The sequence below is a fragment of the Dipodomys merriami genome, unplaced genomic scaffold (genome assembly GCF_024711535.1).
Source record: "Dipodomys merriami isolate MVZ:Mamm:240054 unplaced genomic scaffold, mDipMer1.0.p SCAF_31, whole genome shotgun sequence".
In the NCBI taxonomy this organism is placed as follows: Eukaryota; Metazoa; Chordata; class Mammalia; order Rodentia; family Heteromyidae; genus Dipodomys; species Dipodomys merriami.
In genome coordinates, this window is record NW_027204604.1 from 4,937,590 (window position 1) to 4,952,584 (window position 14,995).

The window sequence follows — 14,995 nt, forward strand, 5'->3', positions numbered from 1 at the left end:
GAAAAGTGGTGGTGTGATTTTTTTGCTGTGGCTTTACAACTGAATACTCCAATCATGGACAATTACAAATAATTCATAAAGCAACTCTTCTGATATTTAACATCCTTCTTTCTGTCTTCCACCAAATGCCCCAAAACTAACTACCAGGACAGCAAACATGTCATTTAGCATAAAGAACTCACTATCTCTAATCAGAAATATTCTACCTAATAAAATAATATATATTCCTTTTAAGTACACATGAAACCTTCTCCTGGATATATCATATGCTTATTAACATAAAGGAATCAAAATCATACAAGCTATGTTAACTTGGAAATAAATAACTATTTATTTCTCAGTAACCCTGGATCAAGAGAAATTTCACAGCATCAAAAAATACACTGAACTGCATAAAAAAAGAACAAACTACACATAAAAAATATGGTGCTCTGAGCAGTGTTCAGAGGAAAATGTGTTGCTGTAAATGTCTGTATTAGACAATAAGCCTTTAATCAATAATTTTCACTTTTTGGAATTAATGAGCATTAAGTACAAAGAAAGCAAAATGAAAAAAATAATAAAGTTTGGGATAAAAATTAATGAAATACAAAGCAAAAAATAAGCAAAAATCCAAGAAAACAAACATTGGTTCTTAAATTAAGGAAGGAAGGAAGGAAGGGAGAAAGAGAGAAAAAAAAGAAAGAGAAAGAGAGAGACAGACAGAGAGACAGAGAGAAAAAAGGAAAGGTGATTTTAATATAGTGGGTTACTTAATTTTCCTGGTATTAATGGATCTATTCAAGTAACTTTTCACACAAAAAATTATTGGTAACTTGATTTTTTATTATCTAGTTTACTGAAGAAAGCCGATATTTTAAAAGACATTGACAGGACATTGCAAACTTATGATTTAGAGTAACGAAATAGAAATAGTAATATAAAAGTTTGTAATAGTCTCTTATGATTTGACTTTGTTATTTAATCTTTCACTACTCTTCAAATTATGCTAAATTTATCAGATGCTAAATATAAAAAGGTCAAGTCAAATTGATAAAGCAGTATTTAGTTCTTGGCTGTCCTCTGGCAATTGTTTCTTTCTGTCATGGTGTCTGTAATTGCAAAAAAAAAAAAAAAAAGGTATAAGCAGAATCAATTTTGCTTTATAGAAGTCGTGAAAGGAGGGCTGGGAAGGTGGCTCAGTGGTAGAGCGCTTGCCTTGCATGCATGAGGCCCTGGGTTCGATTCCTCAGTACCACATAAGCAAAAAGAAAAAAGCCGGAAGTGGCGCTGTGGCTCAAATGGTAGAGCACTAGCCTTGAGCTGAAGAGCTGAGGGACAGCACCCAGGCCCAGAGTTCAGGCCCCACGACCGGACCCAAAAAAAAAAAAAAAGAAAGAAAGAAAGAAAAAAGAAGTCCTGAAAGGTATCCTGGAAGTCACACAAACTCACACATGCTAGCAGGCTTAAAAATTAGTTGGGCTGGGTACCAGTGGCTCACACGTATAATCCTAGCTACTCAGGAGGCTGAGATCTGAGGATCATGGTTCGAAGCCAGCCAGGCAGGAAAGTCCATGACACTCTAGCTCCAATTAACCATCACAAAAATCACAAAACTGGAAGTGATGCTGTGGCTCAAAGTGATAGACCGCTAGCCTTGGGTGAAAAAGCTCAGGGATAGTGCCCAGGTCCTGAGTTCAAGTCCCATGACTGACAAAAACAAAAAAAGAAAAAAAAATAGTTGGGCTTAATAGAAGTCAGATTATTACTTTAAATACTTTAAATAAAAGTCAACTCTTCATTCTTTATCTTTTATATCTGGTCATTCTTAATTATAGGAACTGTTAGAAGGCACTCATTTTTAGATTTTATGAAAGAAGATACCTGCTTTTAGAATTTTGTAAAATAAATAAATAAATGAAATGCTGGGAATTTGTGAACTAACCATGTTGTGAACTAAGCCTTGAATCATGTATGCTAAACATCTATTTTACCACTGAGCTGTATCTCTAGTCTCCCCACCTTTTAATTTTCTCACTAAGTAATCTAGGCTGGCCTTAAACTTGTTCTGTAACCCAGGCTACCCAAATTCACAATCTGCCTGCCTTAAGTACCAGAGTCCTAGGATTATAGGTATAGGCCATCACATCATAGGTAGTACCAAATCCTATATAAACTATGGGATTTTTTAACATACATATGATAAAAATCAACTTATAATTTATTCAGTAAGAGAGCCAGGGGCATAGTAGAGCACCCCCTTACCATTCAATTCCCAGTGTGTGGGGGGAGGGGAAGTGTCATAAATTAAGCTGTAAGAAATTAACAACAATAAAGAGTAAATGAGAGTAAAATTGAACAATTATATCAATAATGCTAAAAATTAAGTCAATATGCTAAGAATTCATAAAACATATGAATTGTCAGGTGCTAGTGGCTCACCCCTGTAATCCTAGCTACTCAGGAGGCTGAGATCCAAGAATCACTGTTTGAAGCTAGCCCAAGCAAGAAAGTCTGTGAGACTTTTATCTCTAATTAACCAACAAAAAGCCAAAAGTGGAACTGTGGCTCAAGTGGTAGAACACTAGCCTTAAGCACAAAAGCTCAGGGGCAGCACCCAAGCCTTGAGTTCAAGTAACAGGACTGACTTGCACACGCATGTGTGCATGCACGCGTGTGCGTACACACACACACAGCAGACTATCCCCCCAGTGATCCACAGACTGAAAATATACCATAAAAAATCCCAGAAATAAAACAGTAAGTTGTGTGTATAAAGTACATATGTATATGTGTGTATATATATATATATACATATATGTGTGTTTGTGTGTGTGTGTGTGTGTGTATGTGTGTGTATAATTGCACTTGCTAAAAAATCCACTGACAGATTGATTGGCTTTTGCTTTGTTTTTAGCTCTTGGTACTTATGATTAATGTAGCTGGAAACATTGTGTATACATCTTTGTGCAAAAATATTTTTGTTATTCTTAGGTAGGTTTTGAAGAGTGGAACTTCAAGGTCTTATAATAAGTCATTTTATTTTTATTAGCACTGAGGATTGAACTTAGTGAGTTGTGCTTGCAATGCAAGCACTCTATCACTTGTGCCATGCCCCAAGCCAAATGTTGTCCAAAGTGACTACTATTTTATATTCTCCAACAGTATGTGAGTAAACAAATTCCTCCACAATCTCACCAACACTTGGTACTCTCTGACTTTGTAATTATAACCAATGTAGCAAGTATGTAGTAGTATCTTACTTTTGTGTTAATTGTAGTTTATACTGGCTAATATCTCCTAGGCTTTTTCCTATGTCTTCTTTAGTTAAATGTCTAGTAAAATCTACCTATTGTTGGGCTAGGAAGGTGGCTCAGTGGTAGAGCGCTTGCCTTGCATGCCTGAGGCCCTGGGTTTGATTCCTCAGCACCACATAAGCAAAAAGAAAAAAGCCGGAAGTGGTGCTGTGGCTCAAGTGGTAGAGCGCTAGCCTTAGCTGAAGAGCTGAGGGATAGCTCCCAGGCCCAGACCCCACGACCAGACCCCCCCAAAAAAAATCTACCTATTGTTTTGCTGAGTTGTAAGAATATATTCTGAATATATTCTGGCTAAAAGTCATTTTTATTAGGTATGTAAGTTTTATATTTTCTCTCAAGTTGTAGCTATGATAGTATTTGTTCAGATGATCAAATCGATGCTAAATTTTTCTGGAAATTAAAGCACTCAAAATTATCATAAGAATTTTTTAATAAAAATAAAATTGGAGGCTGGGTGCTGGTAGCTCACACCTCTAATCCTAGCTGTTCAGGAGGCTGAGATCTGAGCATCACAGTCCAAAGCCAGTTCAGGCAGGAAAATCCAAGAGACTCTTATCTCCAATTAACCACCAGAAAACCGGAAATGGCGTTGTGGCTCAAGTGGTCGAGCGCTCACCTTGAGCTGAAGAGCTAAGGGACAGCGTTCAGGCCCAGAGTTCAAGCCCCAAAACCAACAAATAAATAAATAAATAAATGAAATTGGCTAACTTTTACTATCTGATTTTAAAACTTCTGAAGGTACAGGTTGATACCTTTATAGACAGTCTTATGGTAGTAGTTGTATAAGAACACTCTAGTAGATTAAAGCAACAGAAATAGTCATTACAATTACAATCAATTTATCTTCAGCAACAGTGCTAACACAACTCAATACTAGAAAGTATAGTTTCTTGAGTCAGATATACATGTATCAGAAGTTGAATTTGGTCTACTACTTCACACCATGCACAAAAATTAACAGAAAATGGACCAGAGACCTAAATGTAATATTGAAACTTTTAGAAAAAACATGGGAGAAAATCTGCATGACTTTGGATTACTCCAAAAAGGAAAAAAAAAATCAACAAATTACACTTTATCAAACCTAAAAAAAAAAAAGCTATAGCTATTTTTTTAGTGTACAAATTACCTTTATACAAATTCATACTATCTGTTAAAGAGAAAAAAAAACAACAAAACAATTACCTAGCCTTTTTCTAGAAAGCTAACAAAATTCAACAAGTAAAATGTAGTAGTGAAATACAATACTAACTAGCTATCTGCACAGTTGTTAATGTAAAATAAATAATAAATCAGAAAACTAGTGTGTGGAGGTCAAGAGTCTCAAAGATCTGCCCAAGTTGGCTTTAAACTGTAATCATCAGCTTTCAGTCCACGTCTGAGTAGCTAGGATTATAGGCATAAGCAACTAGCACCTATCTTTAGAAAAATATTATTATAAATGATAGATACCTATAATCCCAGCACACAGAAGAATTGATAGTTCAAAGCCAACCTTAGCTACAAAATGAGACTATATTTCAAAACAGAAAAAAAGTAAAGATCTTAGAATGAAAAAAAATGCTTGTCATGAAGCTTAAAACATTAATATTCGGTGACCTACCTCCAGCTGTGCAATGACCATTATGCATACCTTTATATAAATTAGTGTAACTGCAACAAATGCAAATGGATTTGTATTCCAAAGAGAAGACTACAACTGAAACAAAAACTCAAAAAGTGACTATAAAAGTATTAGTAAGATATAAGATATTCCAGAAAGACTACAAACCTTGAAAAAGTCTTCAAGCTGCTTACTGTTGTACAGAGCAGGAATATTGGCAGAGAATTGCAGCAGGTCTTCGGCACACTGTCTTCTCTCTTCAATAACAGTTTTATCAAATCTCCCTAGAATTAAATAAGAGCCAACACTTACAGAAAGAACAACCAAACACTGCTCACAAAGCAGCAGCAGGCCTACCACTGCCTCTCTATGGTGCTTATTATAACAGCCAACTCCTGAAGTCACATGTAGACTCTATAGTTAGCATTAGCAAGAAAAAAAAAATGATGTTTCTGATAAAAACAGGAGGTGGAGATGTCAACTGAGAAATAAATGGCAGTGTAAGGAACTTACTTCTTATGATGTTGGTGATGTGACACTACATTGGAAAAGAGAATTTTAGAGAACATGAATGAATTACCACAGTAATTTAATATTATCATTACTCACATAATTTCCTCTTTTCTACTCTTTTTTATTTGAAAAGCCAATGAAGAGAGGAAATTATGAAAACATCTGTATTATCAGTGGGGTCAAATACCTCAGCTTGAAGTAAAAGCTTTTATGCTAAATCTGTGTGTGGCACTGTCACACACATGACAGCAAGCTTGTGAGAAAAGAGTACACAGAGCCAGTGAGTTCTGCTTCACAAGAGGACCAGAGGTGGTTTTCACAGAATTCTTAATGGCATGTGCAATTTGAATGCTGAAAAGACATTTTCAAATATGATCATTTAGTCCAACTCTTAGATTACCAGTTGGCATTTGTCACACTGCCAGTACCATACTGATTGCAATATAGGTTTAAAACAATACAAAATCAAAAGAGTAGCATTATCACACACTTAAAACATTTTAAGTGTTTTTGCAAAATATTACAGAAAACTAGGCACAAAGAGATTTCCAGTTATAAAAATCAAGACAAGAATTTCAAAACTGAAACACTAAATTACCCTCCACTCAATGGGCCTCAATCGTAGGGAAAAGTGTTTACTTCATAACTAAGAAAAGATCTAGAAAAGAAAAAGAAAAAGAAAAAAGAACTCTAAAGGTATTAGAGTTAGACCTGGGTTCAAATACAAGCTCTGCGGTTTTAAGTGAAGTTCTGGCTCAACTGGTAGAGCGCTAGCTTTGAGCAAAAGAAGATAAAGGCTGGCACCCCAACCCTGACTTCAAGCCCCATGACCAACAGAGACAGACAGAGAGAGAGAGAGAGAGAGAGAGAGAGAGAGAGAGAGAGAGAGAGAGAGAGAGAGAGAGAGAGAGAGAGAGAGAGAGAGAGAGAGAGAGAGAGAGAGGAGAACCATGCACAAGTGGTTTACATCTGTAAACCTAGCTATGCAGAAAGCTGAGAGATCTGAAGAACAAGGTTCAAAGCCAGCCCAGGCAGGCAAGTCCATGAGATACATCTCCCTAACTAACCACCAGAAAACCAGAAGTAGCACTGGGGCTCAAAGTGGTAGAGAGCTAGCCTTGAGCAAAATAGCTCAGGGTCAGAACCAGGCCCTGAGTTCAAGCCCCACAACCAACCAAAATAAACAACAACAACAAAAAATTCTAGCATTCACAAACTACAAAATCTTAGGCAGGTTACTTCTTCATTGTAAAGTAGAGAAAATAAAAGATAAGGCACAAGGCTCCAAGATATATATCAGGCACACAGTGAACCCTTAGCAGATGATAATATTTTTGAATTTTCAAGACTGTTATAGTGACTAGCATAAAGACTATGCTAGGAAATTTTTGTGGACTATGAAAACAAAAAATTTTTCCCAAAAAAACTTTCAAAGCCATGCTTTGAAAGAGGTATATGATGTCATATACCTTAATTCTAACTACTCAGGAAGCTGAGATCTGAGGTCTGGTTCTGAGAACCAGATCTGAGATCTGGTTGAAAGCCAGCCCAGACAGAAAAGTCCATAAGTCATTTCTCTCTGATTAACTACCAAAAAGACAGAAGTACAACTGTGGCTCAAGTGGTAGAACACCATCCTTGAGCAAAAACGCTAAGGAGCAGGCCCTGAGTTCAAGCTCCATTACTGGTACCAAACAAAAACTTAGTTAGCCAGATGTCAGTGGCTCATGCCTATAATCCTAGCTACTCAGGAGGGTGACATCTGAGGATTGTGGTTCAAAGCCAGCCTGGACAGGAAAGTCCGTGAGACTCTTATCTCCAATTAACCACCAGAAAACCAAGAAGTGGTGCTGTGGCTCAAAGTGGTAGAACACTAGCCTTGAGCAAAAGGAGCTCAGGGATAGCACCCAGGCCCTGAGTTCAAGCACCATTACTGACCAAAATAATAAGAATAAGAATAATTTCTTACAGAACATTCAAATAAGAAATGTTAACAGTGAGTCCACATATACACGCAAACAAATAAATTCTAAAAATAAAAACAACAACAATCTCATAGACAACAATCTCATAGAATCCCATGCATACTTACAGGGGTACATTTTCCTAGAGAAGAGGTTTATAAAATTTTGGCATCCTCAAAGAATCCAGAGCCCTGGAGCAGTCATGCAGATAATTCTAAATTCTAATATCCAGCTTTCTACTCATTTGCTAGAATAGGCGTCCAGCTGCTATCTAAATATCTGCTATCACTTTCTTTTCTAGAAATATACTGATACTTGATTTTTAACAATATACACAGGAGCTCAGAAAATAACAAAAGGACTACATAATTGTCAAATAGCCTTTCAGTTAAAGAATGGTCTAAATTCTAGCCAATAAGGTATTTAAATTGTAGCTTTACAGATATCTGCTTTTCTTCCTTTCCCTTCCTCCTTCTAGAAAGGACCATTGAAGGATTAAAAAATGAACACAGAGCAACAAAATCAGGAGCTGAGTCCTGATCCTTGCACACCATCCCTGATGAAGTTGTCTCCAGACCTTCAGCAATGAGAAAGAAACTGGCTTATATTGTTTGAAACATCACCACATGTAACCACACCTAGCCTAATCCACAATACCAAATCTGTGTATTCATAGGTCTCAGATCATATGTGACAAATATTCTCCCAATGATAATAATACATCTAAAATGATACTACTAGATTATGATACCTTGGAAAGTTCTTTTTTTCTTAAACAAATAAAAATTATGAGGTGAGCCGGGCACCAGTGGTTCACACCTGCAATCCTAACTACTCAGAAGGCTGAGATCTAAAAGTCCATGAGACACTTACCTCCAATAAACCACTCAGAAAACCAGAAATGGTGCTGTGACTCAAGTGGTAGAGCACTAGCCTTGAGCTGAAGAGCTGAGGGACAGCGCCCAGGACCAGAGTTTAAGCCCCACGACCAATTTTTTAAAAAATTGTGAGGTGGTTGATTTAATCCTAATGTGAATAATCTTGCCTCCCCATTTAGGTAAACTAAATGCTTAAGGAATGAAACTTGTAGTGATCTATGCATCTCTATTCCACTACACTTGGAATAAACAAAAAATGGCTTATGTATGAAAAGATTCAGTATATTGAATCAGAATATGATGAAAGAACATGCTCACCTCTTTTTTTTTTTTGTTTTTTTTGGGGGGGGGCCGGTCAGGGACCTGAACTCTGGGCCTGGGCGCTGTCCCTCAGCCCTTCAGCTCAAGGCCAGCACTCTACCACTTGAGCCACAGCGCCACTTCTGGCTTTTTTTTCTTTTTGCTTATGTGGTGCTGAGGAATTGAACCCAGGGCCTCAGGCATGCAAAGCAAGAGCTCTACCACTGAGCCACCTTCCCAGCCTGAACATGCTCACTTCTATGTTCCAAAGATAGTGCAGAGTAACAAAATAAATTGTGTTGGTAGCCTAAACACGACTAATTAACCTTTAATGCAATAACGACTAACCCTAATAAATATAAAATGCTTCCTAGGATAAAATATAGAAGCAGCAGAGTTCATAGTTATCCTAATGGTGGACAAGTTGAACTTTCATTCTAAAGGTAGCAACGTCACTGACGTTTCAAATTGACATTCATAGTGCCAATGTTTTTTTCCTGGGAAAGAGTAAAAAAAAAAAAAAAATAGGTAAAGATAAAACATGCAAAAAAAATTCCTAGGAAAGTTTTATTATGCAATATTATTTATCAGGTATAAGCCACTCTCCTGCCCCAAGTTATTCAATTATCTTTTATTAAAAACTGTAGTTGTCAGGGCACTGGGGGTTCACGCCTGTAATCCTAGCTATTCAGAAAGCTAAGATATGAGGATCATGGTTCAAAGCCAGCCCAGGCAGTTAAATCCCCATGAGACTATCTCCAATTAAACACTCAAAAAGCCGAAGTGGTGCTGTGGCTCAAAGTGGTGAGTTTAAGCCCCATAGACAAAAGATAAATAGATAGATAGATAGATAGATAGATAGATAGATAGATAGATAGATAGATAGATAGATAGATAGATAGAGATAGAAAGAAATTTAATTCAAACATACTAACTAAATTGATTAATCACTGGAAATAAAAGCCTCTAGTAGACTTATAGCAGATTTTGGGATTTAAAATACAAATATGTCAATGATCAGAAATTAGTTATAGAGAAATAAAATTCATTCTTGATCAGTAGGAAATTAACCCAAAACTTCATGCTGATATTAACTGTGACAAAAATTCATTCATAAAGGAAAAGAAAAGGGCTGGGAAGTTAGCTCAGTGGTAGAGCGCTTGCCTTGCATGCCTGAGGCCTTGGGTTCGATTCCTCAGCACCACATAAGCAAAAAGAAAAAAGCCGGAAGTGGCGCTGTGGCTCAAGTGGTAGAGCACTAGCCTTGAGCTGAAGAGCTGAGGGACAGCGCCCAGGCCCAGAGTTCAGGCCCCACGACCGGACCCAAAAAAAAAAAAAAAAAAAAAATGAGAGAAATGAAGGAAAGAAAAGCAAAATGTGAATTCTCTCTAGCCAAATAATACCAGGAACATACCTCTAAACAAGTTATAGTCCCAATTCCCTGAAAAAAATGATACAGAATTTAGCCCACTGGGATCCATGGGACATTTCAGCCAGGAGGGTGTTAGGACTTGCAGGATTTAGCATCATGCTAGATGCTTTTGGAAAAGATTCAAAGTTAGGTATGGTCATGAATCATGAATATCATATGGCATGTATGTAGTGTGTCGTGTCATTTACATTGCATATGTCATACATTCCATATATGCCACATGTCACATGTGTCAAGTGTGCCATGTATGGTATGTGTGTTGTGGCTCATGTGTGTAATGTGTCATATGTGCCATGTATAATGTGTGTTGTGTCCTGGATGTCATAATGCCACATGACATGTGTGTCATGCACATGTCATAGATGCCATACACACCATGCATGTCACAAGTCATATGTACTATATGCCAGTGTGATATGACATGAATGTGGTGCATTATATGGGCCATTTGTCATGTGACGTGCATGTCATGTTTACCATGTGTCATGACATACATGTCATGGACCATGTGTGTCATGGTGTCTCACATGGTGCATGCATATCACATGCGCCATGTATGTTGCAGTGCCGTGTGTCATGTATCATCTGTGTCATTGTAACATGTATCGCATGACATGTGTCTTGTGTCATGTGTGTTGAGAGTCGTGTGTCATGTGTTCCTATATAGTATGCCATGTATGACAGAGGTCATATATGTCATTTGTGTCGTATGTCGCATTAGCCATGTATAGCATTTGTGTCGTGTCACATGGGACATGTGTGACCAGAATGTCATGTATTGTGTCATCTGTCGTGTGTTCTACATGTCATGTGATCATGTGTGGCACGTGTATCATTTGTGTCGGGTGTCATGTGTCGTGCATGTCGCATGTGCTGTACATGTTGTGTGACATGAATGTCGTATGCTGTGCCTCGTGTCACTTGTGCTATATGTTGTGAATGTCACATCATGTATCTTATATAATACATGCCGTGTGCCATATGTAATGTGAATAGCATGTCACATGTGTCATGTGTGCTGTGCATGTCGTAGATCATGTGTCCTCATGTGTTGCATTGTCATGTATGTTGTGTGTCGTGTGTGCCGCATGCCATTTGTCATGTGCATTCTATATCGTATGTTTCACTATCTTGTCATGTGTGTCATGTGTCATGCATTCTGTGTATGTATATGTTGGTCAACATGTGTGTATATGTTGACACATGTGCATTGATCAACCTATATGTATATGTTGACATGTATGTATATAATGGCCTATACACTTTGACATCTGTGTATATTCTGTATATATTTTTTCTCTATCTATAATGTACTGTGTAATAGTCTCTCTATACATGGGGAAATGTTGGAGAGCCATCAGGGAGGGTGAAAAGCAAAAGGAGATGTTGATAAATAATAAATCCAGTAGCAGCCACTGAGTTGCAAAGAAGTTTGCTGGGTTCCTCAGACTAGAGCTGATCTACACTTGTCAAAAAAGCAAGAAAGAGTGAGGCACTGGTGGCTAATGCCTGCAATCCTAGCTACTCAGAAGGCTGAGCCCTGGGAATCATGATTCAAAGCCAGCTCAGGCAGGAAAGACCATGAGACTCTTACCTCCAATTAACAAGAAAACCAGAAGTGGAGCTGTGGCTCAAAGGGATAGAGTGCTAGCCTTGAACAAAAGAGCTCTGGGGCAGCACCCAAGCCCTGAGTTCAAGTCCCATACAAAAGCAAGAAAGGTCTCTCTAAAGTTGTAGCAAGCCAAGGCTAGCAAGTGGGTCCACAGAGCCATGATGTAAGAATCCCATTGGGATTGCCTGTGGTATGCAGTATGCGCTGGGAGGTCAGGGGAAACATTGCTGTGGTAAGGGCTAGCCTAGTCTGGAAGACATGCAGATGAGGAAGGGGCACCAGGAGACCACTTACCAACAAGGCAATCAGGTATACAGTCTATAATATCTATGCCAAGGGGAGCACAGGGAACAAGTCTGAAGATGCTTTGGCAAGCCAAAGCTGAGGGGAAGGTACACAAATAAAGCCCAAATACACAAAAATCGATTAGAAGCTTGTTCTCCCATACACCTGCAGTGGGTTAGTGTCCTCTGTAAGGTGGCTGCAAACTGGTTAGGCCTATAAATTTGTCAAGTTACTGTGAACTGGGATGTGGCCAAAGGATGGCCTCTAGAAATAACACAACATGAACAAGAAGAAAATAAGGTTTAGGGTCAAAAATGTGAGGTAAGATAAACCATCCCCTCCCCACCCCAATGTCCCTCCAGAGCCCTCTATTTCAAAGCTTAGCAAAGGAAAAACAATGAAATGCCTAACCAATCAGTGGAGAGCAGGAAATGGAAAAAAGAACATGAAGTGAAGAGGCAATAGAACCAATAATTACAATGTAAGAACTCAGGAAGTTCCAGGCCAATATCTGAAAGACAACCATTTCCCCAGAGAGAATACAGTTGAAACCAGTTATAAGAACATACTTACAAAACACAAATATCAACACGATACAGAAGTACTTATTTATATAAGAATAGACAATAAATGCCACAAAAAGAAAAATCGTTGTTAATAGCAACTCATATAAAACATTAAACATAAGTTGGCATTTCAATTTCATTGGGAAAATGACAGATTATCTGGTAAATGACCTCCCAATACCCATTTCTTTGAAAGAAAAGTAAAATGAAGCATCTTCTGATAAAATTTTCTAGAGAGTAAAAAGACTTGGTTAGTCTAAAATAACCATCTTCCAAGACACATATTAAGAAGCATTTCTAATTGAGGCAAAAAAAAAAAAAAAAAAAACAAAGTCAGGTATAGAGGACCACATAAATTTGTTTAACAAAAGAAAATCCCTATTCAACATGTATTTCATGGATTTGTGTTGTCTGGGCTTCACAGCATTTGCCTCAGCCGTAATGGTTTAGAAGTGCTGGAATAGAAAGATTGTGGATGATGTGACTAGGAGCCAGACTTATGCCATATTATGCCTGAACATCTGTGTCCTTGACTTCAGCATTAATCCAACCATTATCTCCATCTTGATTTTTAAACACCACATCTCAAATAATCTGCTAAGAATTTTTACAAAGGAGAAAGAATTTTGAAGGCTACTCATATCCTTCACTCTCAATTTTTAGCCCTAGACCCTGAATCTATGATCCTACACCCTTGACACCTAGATTTTGTTTAGTAATTTGTACCCACATATTTGTCCACAATGGACTCAAGAAGTACCCATTTTCATAAAGGAAAAAAGTATGTGTTCACATACATACATCTATATAACTCCTAAAACATATATCAATATGATTATATTGAAACATGTATATATACAGGTTTGTATGTAAGTAGGGTTGTACATAAACACTGTATTGTATGCATGCATATAAATAAAAGCATGCTTCCTAAGTAGCTGCTGAAAGAGCTTAGACGTAAATTGCAATGAGCATACCTACTGTCCAGAAAAACATGGTCTCTGGATAAGGAAGAGTACAGACCAAAAATGGAATCAATTGAGCAATTTGTAGGCAACATCTTACAGAATTGCTAACCATCTGCATAGGATTTACTACTGTAAGAATAATAATAAAAGAGAATTCAAGGACTGCTTGGGGTTGAGGGGAAAAACTAAATGAAGTATTTGGAAGAGGAATATCCTAGCATGACTAGCACTCAGAATTCAGTGGAGATAGTATGGCTGCCATTAGGTGAGAGCAGTGAGCCGTCCTAAATAGGAGTGCCAAGGTTGGTGGGCAAAGAATCACAGTCTGGAACTCTCTGCTGTGGTGCCAACAGTCCCAGGGATGGTAGGGAGGGAGCAGCAGGAAGGAGGCAACATATACCAGTGGCAGCACAACCAAGAGAAACAGAAACATACCACATCTACTTCTCTCAGTATCCTTCTATTGTCTGAGCTCACCTTTACCAATAGAAAAGGAGGTCCCACAAGGTAATAAAGACTGATCTGGAGCCAAAATGCAATTAAATTAGTAAATGGCAGAAGCTCTAATACCATTTCCCACAAAAGCAACTAAGATTCTTAAAGAAATGGTAAATCCTGAGGAGCTGATTTCAAGACAAATACTGGATATCTTGTTATATCTAAAAAAAATCAAAAGCATTTGGGAGGATGGAAAGTGGGAGAAAAAATGAGGAAGGAGGTAACAAGTTCAACAAGGAATGTATTCATATCTTACTTATGTAACTGTAACCCCTATGTACATCATCTTGACAATAAAATTTAAATTTAAAAAAATCAAAAGTACTGAAATACAAAAGAATATGATAAGAGTTGCAAAAACACAGAACTAGTTAAAAAGACTGGTTGAAGATGGGCAATTTAAGCATCAAAATTGGGCACATTAATGAATTCCAGACTACCAGGAACAAAAAATAAGTGCAAGTCCAAATCAATAAGGTCTGGATGAATATACACACATTAAGTGTGTATATAGCTACATATAGCTACATACATATGTACAGATACCTAAGTGCATGGATAGGTTCATGGATGTAAAGATTATAGCTACACACATCCACAAGGAGAGAGGGGAGAGTAATATCAAATATGGAGATGTCAAAATTGAAAACTCATTATTTTGGAAACCTCACACAAACATTCTTTCATGCAAGCATCATCAAGGGATACTAAACCTAAGGGACCATTCTGTTAGAAAAGCATGGCCTTAAAAAGTTACTTACTAGCTGGCTACAAGAAAGGAAATGAAAAATACTCAATGTTTTATAGTCTGAAAAGTGTCTCCCCAAAGGCATCAAGTCCTAAGCTCTGGAATCTGCAAATGTTATATTATTTCGCAAGAAGAATCCTTGCAGATCTTGAGATGGAGCTTTTATTCTGGATTACCAGGGAGTACACTAAATGCCATTTCCAGTGTCCTTGTAAGAAGAGCAGAGGGAGATTTCAAAGAGTAATACACAGAGCACAAAGAGGTTTCAAGATGGAGGCCTTGAAAATTCAAGTAATATAGCCACAAACCAAGAAATGCAGGCAGCTTAAAAA

The 14,995-nt window shown here is 37.6% G+C and overlaps 1 protein-coding gene across 6 annotated transcripts in view; it reads right to left on the minus strand.

Annotated features, from left to right (window-relative positions):
• Rps6kc1 (ribosomal protein S6 kinase C1) overlaps positions 1-14,995 on the minus strand; it is a 159,166-nt gene that overhangs the window by 108,158 nt on the left and 36,013 nt on the right. For all 6 annotated transcript variants that reach the window (XM_070041510.1, XM_070041514.1, XM_070041512.1 and 3 more), the window contains exon 4: positions 5,068-5,183. In XM_070041510.1, the coding sequence (XP_069897611.1) occupies positions 5,068-5,183 (116 nt within the window). The remainder of the gene's footprint in view (positions 1-5,067; positions 5,184-14,995) is intronic.